Here is a 17,179-nt window from a genome sequence, read left to right as displayed (position 1 = left end):
ACTTCACCGAGATCTGGTTACTGATGGCGAGTCCAAGGTTGGCAGCGAAAACGTCACATACATCCACTCCTACATTCAATATTATACCTAGAGCACCAACCCAGTTCTTCAAACTAAGCCTAGGTTATAATAAAATGAGAATTAAACCCTTAGACAAAGATAACCTTATGCAGTAACCTATCTGCAAACTACATCTTAGCTCCTTCCTGTATCAAGAACTTGACAGTCGCAGTCTCTCCTGCTTGTGCTACTGCTACTGCAAGGGCACTGCCATAATCTCCACTCTGAAGCACCATGTTCACTTCTGCTCCTTCCTGTACCAAGAACTTGACAGTCTCAGTCTTTCCAGAACATGCTGCGGCTGCAAGGGCACTGCCATACCCTCCACTCTGAAGCACCATGTTTACTGGTATGCCTTGTTTAACAAGGTTCTTGCAAATTGGTTTGCAGCTTGCAATAGCAGCAAGGACAAGGAGATTTTTACCGTTGTCATTTATCTGCAAGACTTCGATTTCTGCACTATCCCACCAGTCGCGCAAGAGGGTATAAAATGAGAAGCGGCATATTGCAAAGATAGGAACGTCCTTGGGAGAGATTTCTTCCTTGCGAACCTCAGAAAGGGCAGAAGACCATGGAGGGCGCTCAGAGGCAACTTGATCATACCATCCTTGGTATTGCGCACTGCTCTCCCTAGGAGATCCAAGAAAGGTTCTTAAAAGGCGCGCCAATATTAGGTCAGCCTCTTGTTCATCGTCTGTCACCTGCACATCATACGATCTAACGTGAATCATCCAATGGTGCCGTAAATACTTTTGAAATGGATGTGCCAGATCAAAGATGTCCTGTGGCTCCAAGTCGTATTCGTCATACAAGTCGTATTTGTCATCCGAGTCGTGTTTGTCATCCGAGTCGTGTTCGCAATCCGAGTCGTGTTCGCCATCCGAGTCCTGCTCGCCATCCGAGCCCTGCTTGCCATCCAAGCTCTCAACCTTGCCCTTGCTGGTTGGATTCTTGTGCGTCTCAATCAGAAGCCCCAGACAAACTTTGGCAGCGTGACAGTGAGCCTGCCAAAGACCCCAGTGGTTCTCTTCGAAATACTCCCTCACTGAGAGGTGTGAGAACCTCCAGACCTCTCGCTGAGAGTCAAGGACAAGCAGATTATTGCATAGCTCCAATAAAAGACCCTCATCAACTCTTTCATCCAAATGCGAATTGTCAGTATCGGGATCCAGACGAACTGCGGAGAGAAGCTCTTCGCTACCGAGTGGCTTACAGGCACACATCACCCACTTGAATGCGCGGTCTGCAAAGGCCTTCTCGTACTTGTGCCGACTTTGTATCTTGCCGTAAATTTCGTCGTATGCGCCCTCAAGGTCCTCTGGGAGCTTTCCAAGTCGATCTCTGATAGTTTGCTCAGTTTGGAGTTCGAGGAGCTCCTTGATCTGTAGATATGCCCACTGGAACCTGATATTGTGTAAGTACGGAACGTACGCTTTGCCGATGGGAAGACTTACATTCCGCCGCTACGGCCAAGGAGGGTTGTGACAACTTCTTCTCGCAGCGATGGAGAAATTCTATGCCAGCGGCGGTGTTTTACAATCTCTTCGTTGACGAATTTTTCGATGTCGTCTTGATTGTCGGTGGCTTGAATTTCGATGTTTGGCAGAGACGCGAAGCGGTCTCGGATATCGCCGTCTGGCCGACTTGAAATGAATACCTTAAGCGGCCTTTCGGATTTAGACAATAGGTCTTCTATCATATTGACAAGCTGCCCACGCAACTCCGGTTCGCATTCGTCGAGGGCGTCCAGCACAAGGGTAGTCTTCAAATAGAGGTTCACCGACTCTAGCAGCTGCTGTTTGCAGGCGTCAAGACCGAGGTCGGATCCATTCCTTATCGTTTCACGGTAGAGGTCTCGAAGCTGTTTCCGCATGTGCCCAGGACTCCTTACAGCAGTCGACAGTTGGCGAACATAGCTGCGGAGGACAGAGAGGGGTTTTCGGCGCTCCTCTTCGTTCCGGTTGCAGTAGAAGAACGCAAAGCCTTCGTTGTTGCAAGTTTCGGGTAGGCTGTCAATTTGGTCGATGACTTTGGACGTGAGGTAGGTCTTGCCCGCGCCAGCTAAGGCGGTCAGCATCGCAGATACACAGATATATGATCAGACCTCGAAGGGGACTTGGGGAAATACTAACGGGAACCCTGCAGCCACAGAATGACCGACAAGCTGGTCTTCTCCCATTCACGAAATTTATCGTCGCCCAACAACCATTCGCACGTGTTACGCGTTCGAAGCATTTTGACCTCGTCGTGGTGCTTTCTGTATGGTACAAGTGAGATCCATTCTAGAATATCCTTCTGCTCGTTCCAGTCGACAATTTCGAGAAGCGTGCCGACCCCGTCGTCGATGCGAGTTATCGGAGCATCAAGGCCATGTAGCAAACCCGTCAGCCGCTTATCAGCAGCAGCACTCCATGCGCTCTGGCATGCCTGGACATCGCGGCCAAGTTGGGTTTCCAAGTCGTCTAATTTTTTAAAAAGAGACTCGGTCCCTCCTGGATGTAAAATTGCATGTATAGTCTGTGCGGCCGTATTCTGCGACAGCAGCTTCGACGAGTTCGCAAGCAGCTCCAAGGACGCGGCGTATAGGCCCACTAAGGCATCTCGGAGATGTTGCAAGGCGAGTTCCAGCGTGTTCTCCGGCTTGTATACCAGTTCGTACACCTGCCCGCGATTGACGGCTCGGACAATCTTCTCGGTGCTCAGGAGCAACGCACACATTTGTGCAGATGTCATGACGGGGATCTAGGGGAATGCTCAGGGACTGCTATAGACAAGTTCTGTCGGGGGGACGACGCACCTTCATGATGGCTTTGATGGTGGACCAGGGTATGCTAGCCTGGGGCGGCGCAAATTGCATCGCAATGTCTCCGATCTGCTCCAGGCAGGCGACAATGTTCGCTGCCTGGTCACGAAGGATAATCTCATGGTTATCGACGGTAAATTTCCAAGATTTACTCTCGCACTCCTCTTTGTTTTTTTTTTGGCAGTGTTCACTAGCTCGTTGACCTGCTGTAATAAGGTCATCTGTTCGGAATCCCCGATGTTGAGCTGCTGGCGCGTATGCGTGTCCAGTTTGTCGAGCGCCTCATGCCATAGATCCCGCGCAGTCGACGTGACTGTAGCTCCCAAAGGAGAGGGCTGACGCTGAGGCTCGTCGCATGCTTCTTCGTCTCGTTGTTCCGGTGCTGGGTCGTGCGGAAGGGCTTCAAGGACTGGCTGGGTGGTGGATGTCGGTGCAGGAGGGGTCTCAGCTCGAGATTCGAGGGCCGACGGCGTGGACTGAGCCTGGATCTGGTCGTTGGCTAGAGTTTATCAGTCTGAGAAAATTGGAGAGTTGGGCTATCCATAGAGTCGCACCGATAGAAGAACTCGCAGTCAATGTCGGCAAGGACGAGGGGCCCTGGTCCGAGCTGTCCTTGGACTGCCCGGAGCCTTTCTTAGCACGGCTCCGGTGAAAAATGGCGCTGAATGATATCCGAGGCATCGTCTGGCAAGTGCAATCAAATCAGTAGTAGAGCGCCAGGCGGCAGAAGGAGTTGTCATGGAACGGATGTGTTGATGCTCGACGCCGGTGGAGGGAGGGCGATGTTCGGCTGGCGCGCTTGAGCGCCAATGAATACGGTGCTTGGGCCAATGGTGGGCGATAGCTGACGGGCTGGCCCTGCGACGTTAGGCATGGTGGCTATGCCCAACAGCAGGCTTCTCTCCTGGTTCTGCACCTTGTAGACCTGCTCGACTAGGAAGCATGCATGGTTTCTGGCTGTATGCCATCTGCATGGACCAGCCGCCAGCCCCGTTCTCGACTTCGCTGGTGTTGCAACTCAAGATTGGAAAAACGAGGCGAAGTGGCTTGGTCCACGTGAGCCAATAGCAGCCTGTGGGCGGTGATACGGACAATTCGTTTGCTGAATGATAGGTCGCGCGAAGCTGCAGGCTGCAGATGGTGCAGGATGCAGCAAGCACCACACTCGATTTGCTCATCATTTTGCTGGATCATACTGGATCATTTGCTTGACCCCCCGTACGCACCCCGGCCGCACCGTCCTACCGCTCAGAGGGAGCGTCCAAGGGGCTCGACGAAGCGCAAAGTCTGAGAGACGAAATGCTGGAGGAGCAGGCGCGGGCCATAGAGGCTGTGGTGGAGAATGTATCCGTAGAACGATATACGTTTCCTGCCATTTGATAGAGTATCCAACATCCTTTCCGAAGCCTAGCGCCCCGTCCCTGTCCCTCCAACCGCCCGAGACTCCCAATCTCCATTCTTCAAGCAGACCCCTTCCGCAACGCCTCGGCAACCGGCTGATACGACCCCTTGCTGATATCCTCCAAGATCCCCACCCCCTCCGGCCGCCACCCCAGCTCCCTCCTCGCCTTCTCGCCCGACGCCCTATTCTCAGCGGCCAAGAAGGCCGCGACCATCTCGCCCATTTGCGCGGCCGCGTCCTCCCTCGCCACGTCCCGCACCGGCACGCCCAGCGCGTCGGCGATGGCCCCGAACATCTGCCGCGCCGTCACGTCGGTTGCGGCGCTGGCGTTGTACACCTCGCCGGCCCGGCCGCCGCCGCGGAGCGCCGCGAGCAGGTACAGGCGCGCCGCGTCGTCGACGTGCACGACGGTCGTGCGGTTCGCCCCGCCGCCGACGCACGCCACCGAGCCGGCCCGCGCGGACATGTCCAGGAAGAGCTTCACGCCGCTGCCGCCGCGGCCGTAGACGTAGGGGGCCAGGCGCACGGCCATGACGCGGACGCCGCGCCGGCCGGCGAGGGAGAGGGCGTGCCGCTCGGCGTCGATGCGCGTGTTTATGGGGTTGGGGTCCGGCGGCGATGACTCGGTCGTCTCGGCGCCCGAAGGGTCCGCGGCCACGGCGAGGGTGCCCGAGGTGACGACCAGCGGCTTGTCGGTGCCGGCCAGGCCGTCGGCGAGGGCGTCGGCGGCGGCGTTGTCGATGGGCAGGGCAGCGGCGTAGCCGTCGGGGTCGCCGAAGACGTACGCCGTCGCGAGGTGGATCACCACGTCGGCGGCGGCGCTCTCGCGGCGGAGCACGTCTAGGCTGGTCAGGTCGCCGCGCACCGGGACGGCGCCGAGGGCGCGCAACTTGGCGTCGCTGGCTTCGGTGCGCGAGAGGCCGTGAACAGCGTAGCCGTCTGCAATGGCGAGCTCGGTGACCACGGAGCCGATGTAGCCGCTTGCGCCGGTTATGAAGATGCGCTGTTGCTGGGTCTCAATCGCCATTTCTGCGCTGTTTGGGATCCAAAGGGGGCAAGAGGTGGTGAGTTGGACTGAAGGAAGAATTGGCAGGATGGTGTGTGAAATGAAAAATGTGAAATTTGAAGTATGTCGATAGACCATCGAGACATAAATAGTTATATCAAACGTAGGGGCTGTTCCGGTGAAACTAAGAGTCCGACCCTCGCGGACTTAGCAATGATACCATGCCAAACCCCGCGTGATTGCCGTCTATCATCCTTCCGGCTGCGTTTCCTTCCTGACGTCATCCTAAACAGTCCATAAGTGTGCGATCGCCGGTGGAAATAGAACTAATTTCTTTTATATTAATTTTTTTTGTTTTATTGTCGATACGAGTTGGAGCCCGATGCCCCCGAACCGCGAGGCCTCTCTCGAGATCCTCTCCTTTCACCGCAGCCATGTGAGGATTCCCAAGCTGGGTAAGATGACCGATATCGTCGTGTCCATTGCATCGAGATACATAACAGAAGGTAGCTGGTTAGTGGCGGAGGCATGTTGATAAGTGAGATGGTTTTACGGTGGGCGAGGGCCGACACTGGGTCATAACCTCTTTTTCAAAAAAGAAATCGCGTTAGACTTATCCTACCTTGCTTGAGGGGTATTCGCCTTAGTTTAATGACCTACATCATATTCAATAATTGCTAGTATGACATTTAGAGTCGAAGAGTAGCAGAGATGCAGACGATTCGCCCCACAAGGGAAAGGATACAAAAAGAGGATGGAGATGAGGGTGGAAAGGAAAACAAGAAGTGGAAGGGTGAAGAGCAAGGCAGGCAACGGGCCTACATTTATGGTAGACCAGGCAACGCAAGTGGGTCACTGATCGTTTACTTTCTTTGTTGTCTTTATTGTCGTTTACATCGCGCTGCAAACCCCCTTTTATTTGTCGGCCGGACAGCGGGCCCGGAAACCGACACCTGCACGGAGCTAAGGGTCGGGGACCCACACAAAGCGGCGACAACGGAGGAGTGGGTCGCGGGGGAGAAGCGACCAAAACCTACGCACTTCTTCCGAAAGAAACAACTGCATCATCACACGTTTGACGGGAACCCTTCTCTTGCTAGCCGGCGCTGGAAGTTCCACGTCTCACATCATGCACCGACGGCGGCTTGCACGAGGTCAGGCCTCGCTTCAAACAGTACATGCATCAAGTACAGACTGATGTTCGAGACCAGGGGACCAAACGTCACCAGGCCGTCGGCAGAGGACGAGCTCTGGCCCCCCAGGTAACCGTAGAGGTGGGCAGCGAGCAGAAAGGTCACGCACACGAACACCCTCCGGCGCCCCGAAGTGGAGCGTTGCAGCAGCGCCATGACGAGGGCGATGGTGAATCCCATGCCCCAAAGGGAGTAGGCCAGGATCCACCACGCCGGGTCGATGTCTTCGTTCGTCGTCCGGAGAACGACGACGCCGACGGACGACCCTCCGGCCACCGTCCCGCTCAGGGCGCTGAGGGCAAGCTTCGTTTGCTGCGCGGTCCAGGCCGCAACGAGCGGGAGGTTGGCCGTCATCGCTGCCGCAAACGTCAAGGCCAATCGTCTAGGGTTCCGCAGAGGACTCTGCACCAGCCTCGCGGTGGCATGATACAGGGCAGTTTCGGCGGAGCGGATGGTCGAGCCACGAGGCAGTACAGGGTTCACGTCGAGGACGCCGTCGCCGGTAGGATCCGGGTCGTCGACGAATGGCTGGCTCGAGGGGTCGCCCGCAAACCAGTCGGACGGGAAATACTTCTCCCTGAAAATGAGCCCATGCATGGCCCAGTCCTCGGGCAGAGGACGAACTGGCGACTCCGTGGCCGGCTCAGACACAAGAGTCGGAGCGGGAGGCGTAAGAGTTGGCGAGCAGTTGGCCAGAATGTTCTTCAGCATGAGGCTGACCGCCTTCCAGGGGACTTGGCCTTTCAGATGAGCTGCCCTGTCTCGGATGGGAGACATCATGAAGGTCAAAGTAACGTGCAGGTAGGGCAATATGTTGAGGTCGCCGCCGAACCGACGCAGTATGATGTCGTGCGTGCGAGAAGCGAGGTTGAGAGCGTCGCGGAGGCAGTCAGGAGGGTGTGAAGACGCAGCGACTGACTCGTCGAAACGGTCACGGTCATGACCGGAAAATAAGATCTTATGGGCGCGCACATATGTAGCATCAGTAGCCGGCCGGTGCATCGCCTGAGTGGCGAGCAGGGGATCGAAGAGCGTCATGATGCTCTCCCTGGCACTGAGGTCCACGTAGGGAACCGAAAGGCACAAATTCTTGACATAGTAGAATAGTTGATGAAGCGCCTTGGACCGTGCTAGGATCGCAAGGTGGTGGAACAGGCGACCGGTAGCTGGCACTTGGTCGCTGCTTTTCGTGCACCGGTGTCGCGCCACTACCGTCCAGCTCTCTCCGTTGGGCATGTCGTCATCCTCGACGGCCATGCTGGTGGTAGACCCATATCAATATTTGAAAGCGGTAAAATGGGGCGAAGAACGGCAAGGCGACCAACATGCCGGTAACGACCGAAGTCCCCGAGGCATTCCATCCATTTGTCCTCAAAAGCAGGCACCGATTCATTCAAAAGTTTGAGAGACGACGGCAAGCGATGCCTGAGCAGTTTCAGGAAGGAGTGGGTGCGGTGCCTCCTCACCTTTGCCAGCATCGCGTACTTGCTAGCAAGCCTCCTCATGGTCGGGCTAGCTGAGGGGTGTTGCGACGGAAGGAAGAAGTCTGCCGGAGTTAGTGGACTGCAGGGTAGAACCAGACGCATGGAGAGAGACGAACCGTGATTTTCGTGGAGTAGTGTTCTGTGCAGCGCTATGAGCGCCTGCCATTGTTCGTTGTTCAGCTTGCTCGAGCTCTGTGCATTGTCAACTTCAGTGCACTTGCTCTCGACCATCACCAGCATAGCGTAGATGCCTTTGACTTCGGCAACAAGTTGTTCATTAGATATCGGTTGGGGTTTCGGTTGACGTATCAACACTTTGGCCTTGTCTAGAGCATCAGATGTGAGTAACGATGTGCTCTCGAGCCACGTCGAGAATAGGGGGATGCATGGCAAGGCAAAGCAAACCATACCTTCGAACACGACGGGAAGTCCCCTAGCATCGTCGCGACACACCATCCCCGCGGTCGTCTCTATCTCGAGGGCAACGACGATGTTCCGCCGGCAGCCAAAATGGCGTCCCGGATATCGCAGAGACGAAGCGAAAGATTGGCGAGAAGGCAAATTAAGAGAGTAGTCGAGGGAAGACGGCAGCCCACGAGGGATGAATCGAGAGGGTTGTGAAGCTTGCTGGGAGGGATATTTCCCAACTCTGCCGCCGCGGGGAAAGGGGAGCAGACAGCAGTCAGCCAATCGACTTTCGACAGCCTCACTTTTGCTACCCCGCAGAGCCCCCGGAAGCTTGGATCTTTCGGCTGGGTAGGGTTGGGTGAGCCTTGCTCCAGGACTGCGCACATTCCCAACAACTCCAACGAGCAATGCCGGGGAATCTGCTTCTCGAACGACGTTGACGAGCACGAATGCCTCCGGGGAACCATCACCTAGAGTCGGCGACACATCACCACCCAGAGTCGGCGACAAAGCACTACTAAGAGTTGACGACACATCATCAATGGACCCTGTCTCGAGGGCAGCAGCGGCGTCAGGCGGCGTCGAAGATTCCCGTGCCGGAATGCCGACCGAATCCTCCGCATGGCGAAGGCCAACTGAAGACCCTTACGAGGGGAAGGGTCTCTTTTATCGGGACGACGACGACGGCAACGACAAGGACGAGCACTACAGCAAGCCACTCGATGACGCGCCCGACGAGAAAGCAACAAGGCGGCCCGTCAAGGGCTCATTTAAACAAATATCGGGCTGGGAGATGGGAACCACGGTGCATTCAGAACGCGCATCGTTGGATCCGAGGCTCGAGAAACCAGAGAATCTAGAGGCCCCCGCCAACGAGTCACCTCTGCGGACACGCGCAAAGTCCCTGGACAAGGGGGAAGCAATCATGCCAGCCGGTCGGTGGTCAAGAACTTCCGGGCCTGAGTTGGACTACGACGCCGTCTGCCGGCCCTCCAAGAGACTAGAAATGGCGCTGATGGCTATGTCGACCACCGGGGGCATGCTGATGACGCAGTGGCGCTGGCCCCGATACGAGAATCTGGCCATGGGCAACGGCGGGGATCTCCTGCGAAGTGGTGTCCACGACATTCAGGTAAGTTTCTTCTCTCGGTGTCTGGGTAATCGCTCACACGACGTGCCACCTCAGCCCCTCCATCATCCATGGCAAAGCCACCCTCAATTCGCCGACCTTCTCGACCACCCCAGCGTCCTGCTTCTGGGTATCCTGACCAACTTCGCCGCCCTCACGCTCTACTACTACCTCCATCGCGGCGAGAAGTACCAGGACGTCCTCCTGATTGCCGTCGTCGGTTCCAGCGCAGGGCTAGGGTTACTCCTAGGTCTCGACGCCTCAGCCGTACTGCTCCGGGTCACGCCCTGGGCCGGAATACTCGCCCTATTGACGAGCACGTACGGAGTGGGAGTGAATTAAACGAGACACACGGCGGTCTATTTATTGGGGACCGCGTGCTGGACAGTGAAATTGCATGCGGTCGACCTCCCGGATGCCTCTGCCGCTGACAGGGAGGTACGAAGTACGGATACGGTATAAGAGATCGATCCTAGGGAAACCACGGCAACGTCTATAGTCCCAGCAGATTCAGACTTGTCAATTTACAACCATGCATTCGCACACAGACTTGAAACCGGATGTACTTCGTCAACATGAAAGGGGGAGAAGCTGGACCCAAGAAGCGACCACCCGCGCTGACCAAATGGTCGCCAGATTTTCGTCTGGCGATTCCACAGTATGAGGTGAGAGACGGCAGAGACGACCAGATTCGGGTCATATTACATGCATTTCTCCCCCCAAGAAATTCACACACAAATGTTTGAGATGAAATCCAACCTTGTTCTCCTGTAAAACTCAAATCCCATAGCCAATGTAAAGCTCAGAAGTTACTCGTCACACCCGGCTGGATCGCCTCCAGCTTCTTCACCAGCTCGGCCCACACGCGATCCTGCACCTCCTTGCCCTCCTTGCTCGTAACAAACGGAGCCGGCGACTCAATCCCGCAATCGGACAGATACTGGCCGTGCGACTCGGCGCCCTGGGCCCCGGCGTGGACCAGCGTCCTGCTGCCGTACTCGGTCGACCGGGCCAGGATCAGCTTCATGAGCCAGAAGGCCCACGTGTCGAGCTCGCGCGCCAGCTCCGAGTGGCACAGGCCCGGGTTGACGTAGTTGATGGTGACGGGCAGCTTGTCGGCGGGGTGCCTCTCGGCGATGGCGCGCACGGCCAGCACCTCGAGCAGCTTCGACACCGGGTACTGCTGGTCCCAGATCTTCTTGGGCGCGTCCGGGTCGCTCACGGTGGAGAAGATTTCGCCGTCGGGCGCCGTCCTCTGCGGGAACTTGGTGAAGCCGTGGACCTCGGAGGACGTGATGACGAGCGTGGGCCGCGTCCCGAACGCCGCCGCCGTGGCCTTGAGCTTCGGCATGACGAGAGCGGCCAGCAGGAAGGTCGACACGACGTTGACGGTGATGGTCTCCTCGTCCTGCTCGGCCCTGACGTACCGCGTCTTGGCGACGCCCGCGTTGGCGAGGAAGATGTCGACGCGGTCCAGCTCGGCGGCCACGCGGGCCGCGAAGGCCTTGACGCTGGCGTAGCTGGCCATGTCCAGCGGCCACACGCGGATCACGTCGCTGGCGCAGCCCGTGGTCGCCTCGATGTCGCGCTTCGCGGCGTCGCCCTTGTCGGTGCTGCGCACCCCAAGGACCAGCGTGCCGGCGCCTAGGCGGGCATAATGGCGCGCCGCCTCCTTGCCCAGGCCGACGTTGCTGCCGGTAATGACGATGGTCTTGCCGGCGTAGGACCCCGTGGGGTAGGGCAGAGATCCGAATAATTGACTGTAGATGAAGCCCATGGTGAGGTGTGGCGGTGAAGTGAAGAGGGTATACAGAGGCAGGGAGGAGTTGTAGAGTCTGAGAGGACGTGATTTCATTTTCATGTCGTATTTAGCTGACTACGACCTTGTATGACCTGAGCCGGAGTTAACGGAGGCAGGACCAAAGTCCGTGTGCAGAGCCAGCGCCAAAGTCCATAGGCGACAACAAAGAATACGAGTCGAGGTAAGGGTAAAAATGCAAAAGGGCAAGAGCTGAACAGAGTCCAATCGCTTGTGCATTGTGGATGATATCATGATATCATGTCTACGCCTAGCCGCATTTTGGTCTCTCTGCGCGGGGAACAAGGGCTCCCCAGCTGGCTTAATAAGTTCAACTACGCCATAAATCTGAGCACCACAGTTCGTGTCGTCATTTTCCAGAGCCCCTATAATTATGCTAGGGGAAGGCCCTTGTTTATATCCAGGATCTAGCCGAATAGAGAGAAGTGAAAGTGCCAGTCGTACAATCCAAGGGTAGTGGCATCATCTCGAAGAAACGCATGGGTGACCCGGCTCTCAACATCTTCAGCAGTATAGGAAAAGCCACCATCCATCTCTTGGATTGCGCTCAGCACTGGAAGCAATGATTAGCAGAATCCATTTCGGATAGTAAAAGCAATCTTACAGGCTATTTCACGCTTTCCTTCCTCACCAAATATTTCCTTGGCGCTCAACGGGATTGACTGCGTCATGTTAGCAAGTGCAGCATGGCGACATGAGGTATTCAATGTACCTTGGAGTCCGGAGCAATCATGGTTGCGATGGGCACGATGCCTGTTTCTCCTGCTGCTTTCAATAGCTTCTCGATAACAGCATCAACATCGGCGATGCTAGCTTTGCCGGAACCCTCACGACAGTCAGTGGAACTGTCCGTTTGGAGGGCAGCTTCGTGACAAAGATTGACGTCAAGGTCCTGGTAACGCAAAAGCCTAGCGAGCAGCCCAAGGACATTGAAGGCTCTCCAGAGGAGCTTGTCGGTTTCACTCCATATGCGGGGCAGGATGTGGGAGACGTCAAGAAGGGCCAGGATGCCGCCCAGGTATATTGTGATGCGATGATGGGTAGAGTAAGCTGAGCCCCAACCGCTTGCCCTTATGTACTCGGCTAACCACCGTATAGATCTCAATGCATGCTCTGGACCCAGAGACCAAGAAGACCCTCCTGCCTCAACTCGATGAGTTGAGCGAAGAGATGAAGCAGCTTCTCAAAGACAACCCGGATTTCTTCCGTCGTTGGGCAATTCATGATCTTGCCGAACGGCTGAAAAGGAGAAAGTGCTAAGTGACGAATTGTGAAAGGACAACTTGTTCAAGAAACACTGGTTTTTGAAGATGATGACTGAAGCTGAAAAGCCAGCAATAGGTGACGATGCTTTGGCAAAGTACTGGGGTGTCCGGAACTCGGCAAACGAGAAGGAGACTGACAAGCTCCGTGGACAGTATCTCGACGCCACCACGAGGTGCTACAATGCAGGATTCCTTCACAAATGCGAGCGATTGAAGATATACTGCAAAGATGGCAGGACGGCGACCTATTGGTTCAAACTTCCTGAAGCCTATCTCATGTCGGATGAGAAAGTTGACGAGATGAGATATAACTCCATCCACCAACGTGTCAGCAAGGATGCTATCACAATTCAATCGGAGATTCTCCATTGGGGTCAAAAGATGACCTTGCTGAGAAACTCAGTGGAGGATGTTGTGAGCGGAAGAAGCTGGACATTGGCACTATCATGACCACGCTTAACGGATACGTAACTGACCACGCCGTGCAATATCAACAAATCATCGACTCTGAGTTGGCAGCCCATCTTGATGCGGTAAGCAGCCCACACACATGCTGCTGTTGACTTGACTGACAATCTACCCTCTAGTTCATCAGAGACATGGAAGACAGTCCGGAAGCAAAGAAGTGGAAGGAGATGCTCGACAAGCGGATGAACCAGCCATCAGCGCGCCCTCGCCGCGGCTTTCGCTTCCAGAATTAGCTCCGACTCCAGCGAGATTGGAGATTGGTACAACCGCCGACAAGCATTGACGGGACCGCCTGGCATTAACCAGACCGGCGCCTTCCGCCCGACCTTCGCCCACATCATCCAAGAGATGCAGGACGAGGAATTCAACTTGCTTCTCGAGAAAGATGCCGATAGGATCCTCGCCATGGGTCCGCAGGAAATCGCAGACCGTTGGGGATTTCAGGCAATGATGGCGGCGGAACTGGAGACCGAATATCTTCTGATGAGTGGCGGTCAAAATCCCCTGCCCGCTCCCAAACCTCCGTTCAAAGAGCGTATGAAGACCGGAGCGCAGTGGGTGTGGCAAAAAGCCAAGGACAAGGGAAAGAATCCCAAGTTCTGGGCCAACATGGTCAAATCTCTGCTTCACTATGCTTCTGCCATCTTCATGGTCTATCAGCTGAAGACGAACTGGGGAAATATGAAGGCTGCCGAGATTGGGATGATCATCTCATACTTTACTGCGTTTGGGCTTGCTATGCTGGGTGACGCTGCCAAGTCCACTTTTCGGTTCATTTGGGTGAGGATAAATCCTGGCTGGTGGAAGTCGAAGATAGGGAGCGTCGTTGGATGGCTATCGAATGCAGCTATTGAGGGAGGGGCTTCTGGATGGGCTCGGTACAGCCTCCGTCCTTTACGCTTCTCGGCTTATCGCTAACGAACATTTCAGTTTCGGTTACGCTCTCGTGGGAAACTTGAAGAACACTCTGCGTATAGTCGGTAAGGGAAAAGATTTCCATACTTCATATGAGTCTAGCTGACCACATGTACACGCAGGGTTGGTTGGTCTCTGCTTCTCACTCGTAACGTGCTACGATGAGATGAACAAGACCCGCGACGGACTGGAAACGAACGACGAACAGAAGCGTCTGATCTTCGCAACTATTCAATTCGTGCTGACTCTCATCGAAGCAGTCATAGTCACTTTCGAAATCGTTTTCGAAATGCTGGGAATGGTGACTGCTGGCGTGTTCTGTGGAGCGCTAGGCGCAAGTATGTGTTGTCTTTGTCTCAATACCTCAACCAGCAAGTGATTGACGCATTGCAGTTCTCGGGACGCTAGGCTTCTTCGTTGCCGTGATGTACATCCTTCTTGCGATGCCGAATCCGGATGACGAAGCAAAGAAATTCCTAAGGGCGTTTGCTAAACCGATTGGGAGTTATGATGAGAATCAATCAGCCGACCCGGCGGACGAGCCTGGAGTGCAGTTGACGCCACCGGAAAAGAAAAATCAGTGAAATAGACGTATTCACTTCAATGGCAATCATTTACTTGCCTTCAAGAGCTGGTCCTCATGATGATTCTGTTGAAGCGCATGTTCATGAGCGAGGCATGGTGGTTGCTTTGGTGGCCATGGTCTATGATTAGCTCCTCGCCTCGGGGCCATGCCAGAAACGTGCCAATTCTTTTCTGACAGCGCTCTTAGCGGGCGGTGGCCGCCGACGTTCCCCCATATCACGACCGCCTTCGCAAGCTGGTGCCTCATCTTGGCGAGCACGTTCAGATTCGCACGTGACGAAGCCATCTTTGGTCCCTCTCCCGGCGGCAGGCAGAAGTACTCCAACTCATGATTGTAGGCAATTAATTGTAATTGGAGATATAGAACATTCCAACTCGCCGCAAGGTAATTAATTACCTAATTGATTACCGGCATTGGTCGTTTGCCTGCAGGTGCTAACCTGATACTCATTCCGGCCCTCCACCACAATCCCGTCCATGAATCAAATCCCCCAAAAAACAACAAAAGTCCTGGAACCATGGAGTCTCTCCCCGTCGAAGTCGTCGAGCGCATTTGCTCCTACCTGTGCTTTCACTGCCTGAATCCCGGCGTGTTTCCCAACGCAGACACGGAGGACACTCGCTCAGGCAAGGCAGCGCTGGCCCGGCTCTCCAGGATGTCCGTCCGCATCTGCGCCATCGCACAGCCCTTTGTCTACCACTACTTCGCAACGGGAAACATGCCCCGGATGGACTATACGAAGTTTTCAGACGACCGCTTCATCCTCCCCGCCGAAGACGACAAGCTGCCCGCCTTCCTGCGCACCGTCATCGAGCGGCCCGACCTGGCCGCCCGAGTCAGGACCCTCCAGCTCGTCCGGTCGACCAAGGTTATCGACTGCAGCTCAGACCTGCTCGCCACCCTCATCGTGGCGAGCAAGGCAGCCGGCATGCGCCACAACCCCCTGCCGCACGTCGAGGGCGGCACGCACGACTGGCTCGAGGAGCTCGCCCTCGTGCTCCTCCCGGGCATCGAGACCCTCCTCCTGGCGCGCGACCACCCATGCCGGTTCCGCCACCTGGACGACTGCGGCGCGTCGCTCCCCTCTCTCCGGACCGTTGCCCTTCGGGGAGTGCGCCGCCGCTACTACATGAACGAGGTGGCGGCACTATTCGGCGCCGCCCCAGGCCTGGAGACGCTGTACGCCATGGATTGCGACTTTCACGAGGATACCTTATCGGATCCCGACATCAAGCACAAGGACCTACAACTCGCGCGTGTGGCGAGGCTGGTGGTGAGCGGCCTCGCGCCCGATGACCTGTGGCTGCTGGTGGGCAGATTCCCGGGGCTGTGCGAGCTGCAGTACTGGTTCTCGTCCCACTACCTCGATATGCTGCAGTTCGGGGAGCTGGTGAGGGCGTTGGACCCAGTCCGGTCCACGCTACGGCGGCTGACGTTGTCGTACTCGTCGAACTCGATCATGTCGGCCATGTACGAGGACATGATCGAGTTCGACGAGTACGACGCGATGCCCTTGTCCCGCGAATTTGCACAACTCGAGTTCCTCGCCGTCGACCAGGCCGCCATCTTCTGCCCGGGGCGATGGGCAGAGGACACTGACGACGACGGCACCGACGACGGCGGCACACACGACACGCCCGGCCTGCGCCTGGTCGAGTACCTGCCCCCGTCGATCCGCGAGGTGCATTTCCTGTCCCTCTACAGGTCCTTCCCCGAGCTGGAGCGCCTGGCCCGCGAGGCCCCAGCCGAGCTGCCAAACCTACGCGTCGTCGTGATCAGCCTGGCGGAGAGGATCAAGGACAACAGGAAGGCCGGGATAGCGCAGATGCTGCGCACCGTCCGGCCGCTGTTCGAGGCGGCGGGGATCGAGTTCTCCGCCAGCATGAGCTGTTTCGGGGGGGATCCCCTGTCTTTGGTGCCCGGCGCGGCGCCGGGTTCGACGCTAACTCCTTTGTCTAGAAAGTTATCATTCGGTAATTTATAACCGCCCTCCCAACATAAATACCACCTTAGCAGTTGACCTTTGTCGAGTACTCGGTGTCGCCCTTGACGTCGATGTCCGCGGCGGTCACAATCCTCCCGTCCAGGCAGGAGATTCTAACCCAGACCGAGTCTACTCCAAAGCCGATCCCCTCCTCCCCTCCCCCCGGGGCTACGGGCCTTCTGGAAGTAGTTGTAGTCCTTCCGCACCGTGCCCTGCTAGGGTTTGCCACTGTCTGAACGGACGTCGAGTGAGGTGACCGGTTGGTTGCTGTTAAGCAGCTGCATCTCGAACGTAGGGGAGGGAACAAGACCCGATGGCGAGATCCCGACTGATCTGTATCTATGGGCATGACATTTCAACCCCCAGAATAATTTTGCCAGCATTTCGACGAACCCGTCTTGTTCCTGAGGACATTGGAGTTTCTGAAGAAGGACTAATTACATCACCTCCGAGCCGCATACGGGAAGCTCGCCTCTCAAAATAGCAGGTTTATATTCTGCACTATGGTGTTGATTAATTTGGGCATTTCATTCTCCCAGCAACCGGGCCAAGGTCAACGCGGGCTGTAATTGTCGGCGGTTTCTCTGTGCCTCGGACCCAGTTCATCGGTGGGGGAGACTGGCCAGACTATGAGTAGGTAATTAGAGGAAATAATTA

General features: G+C 56.0%; 7 protein-coding genes across 7 annotated transcripts; 3 read left to right on the top strand and 4 right to left on the bottom strand.

Annotated features, from left to right (window-relative positions):
• Positions 1-188: 188 nt before the first annotated feature.
• QBC33DRAFT_460474 (uncharacterized protein) lies at positions 189-2,778 on the bottom strand (the record flags this gene model as incomplete). The annotated part of the gene is made up of 4 exons (XM_060424991.1): positions 189-848; positions 990-1,464; positions 1,515-2,121; positions 2,193-2,778. 4 exons carry the CDS (start codon positions 2,776-2,778, stop codon positions 189-191), a joined length of 2,328 nt encoding a protein of 775 aa, XP_060279120.1.
• Positions 2,779-4,323: 1,545 nt separating this feature from the next.
• Positions 4,324-5,292, bottom strand: QBC33DRAFT_519109 (uncharacterized protein; the record flags this gene model as incomplete). Its single annotated transcript, XM_060426273.1, has 1 exon — positions 4,324-5,292. One exon carries the CDS (start codon positions 5,290-5,292, stop codon positions 4,324-4,326), a length of 969 nt encoding a protein of 322 aa, XP_060279119.1.
• Positions 5,293-7,004: 1,712 nt separating this feature from the next.
• QBC33DRAFT_460524 (uncharacterized protein) lies at positions 7,005-8,356 on the bottom strand (the record flags this gene model as incomplete). Its single annotated transcript, XM_060424994.1, has 3 exons — positions 7,005-7,709; positions 7,775-8,010; positions 8,065-8,356. Coding segments are annotated over 3 exons (1,233 nt in total), but the record flags the coding sequence as incomplete, so codon positions are not given.
• Positions 8,357-8,897: 541 nt separating this feature from the next.
• Positions 8,898-9,827, top strand: QBC33DRAFT_563316 (uncharacterized protein; the record flags this gene model as incomplete). The annotated part of the gene is made up of 2 exons (XM_060430270.1): positions 8,898-9,488; positions 9,543-9,827. 2 exons carry the CDS (start codon positions 8,898-8,900, stop codon positions 9,825-9,827), a joined length of 876 nt encoding a protein of 291 aa, XP_060279117.1.
• A 460-nt stretch (positions 9,828-10,287) lies between these two features.
• QBC33DRAFT_460438 (putative short-chain dehydrogenase) lies at positions 10,288-11,262 on the bottom strand (the record flags this gene model as incomplete). Its single annotated transcript, XM_060424989.1, has 1 exon — positions 10,288-11,262. The coding sequence occupies one exon, from the start codon at positions 11,260-11,262 to the stop codon at positions 10,288-10,290; it is 975 nt and encodes a 324-aa protein (XP_060279116.1).
• Positions 11,263-12,035: 773 nt separating this feature from the next.
• QBC33DRAFT_563314 (uncharacterized protein) lies at positions 12,036-14,869 on the top strand (the record flags this gene model as incomplete). Its single annotated transcript, XM_060430269.1, has 9 exons — positions 12,036-12,038; positions 12,083-12,322; positions 12,403-12,514; positions 12,646-12,983; positions 13,236-13,915; positions 13,968-14,017; positions 14,075-14,290; positions 14,346-14,532; positions 14,725-14,869. 9 exons carry the CDS (start codon positions 12,036-12,038, stop codon positions 14,867-14,869), a joined length of 1,971 nt encoding a protein of 656 aa, XP_060279115.1.
• A 186-nt stretch (positions 14,870-15,055) lies between these two features.
• On the top strand, positions 15,056-16,758 carry QBC33DRAFT_563313 (uncharacterized protein; the record flags this gene model as incomplete). Its single annotated transcript, XM_060430268.1, has 2 exons — positions 15,056-16,453; positions 16,555-16,758. 2 exons carry the CDS (start codon positions 15,056-15,058, stop codon positions 16,756-16,758), a joined length of 1,602 nt encoding a protein of 533 aa, XP_060279114.1.
• Between the last annotated feature and the right edge of the window lie 421 nt (positions 16,759-17,179).

Source organism: Phialemonium atrogriseum (genome assembly GCF_030411735.1).
Source record: "Phialemonium atrogriseum strain 8032-3 unplaced genomic scaffold QBC33scaffold_36, whole genome shotgun sequence".
Lineage (NCBI taxonomy): Eukaryota > Fungi > Ascomycota > Sordariomycetes > Cephalothecales > Cephalothecaceae > Phialemonium > Phialemonium atrogriseum.
This window is presented reverse-complemented; position numbering and strand designations above follow the sequence as displayed.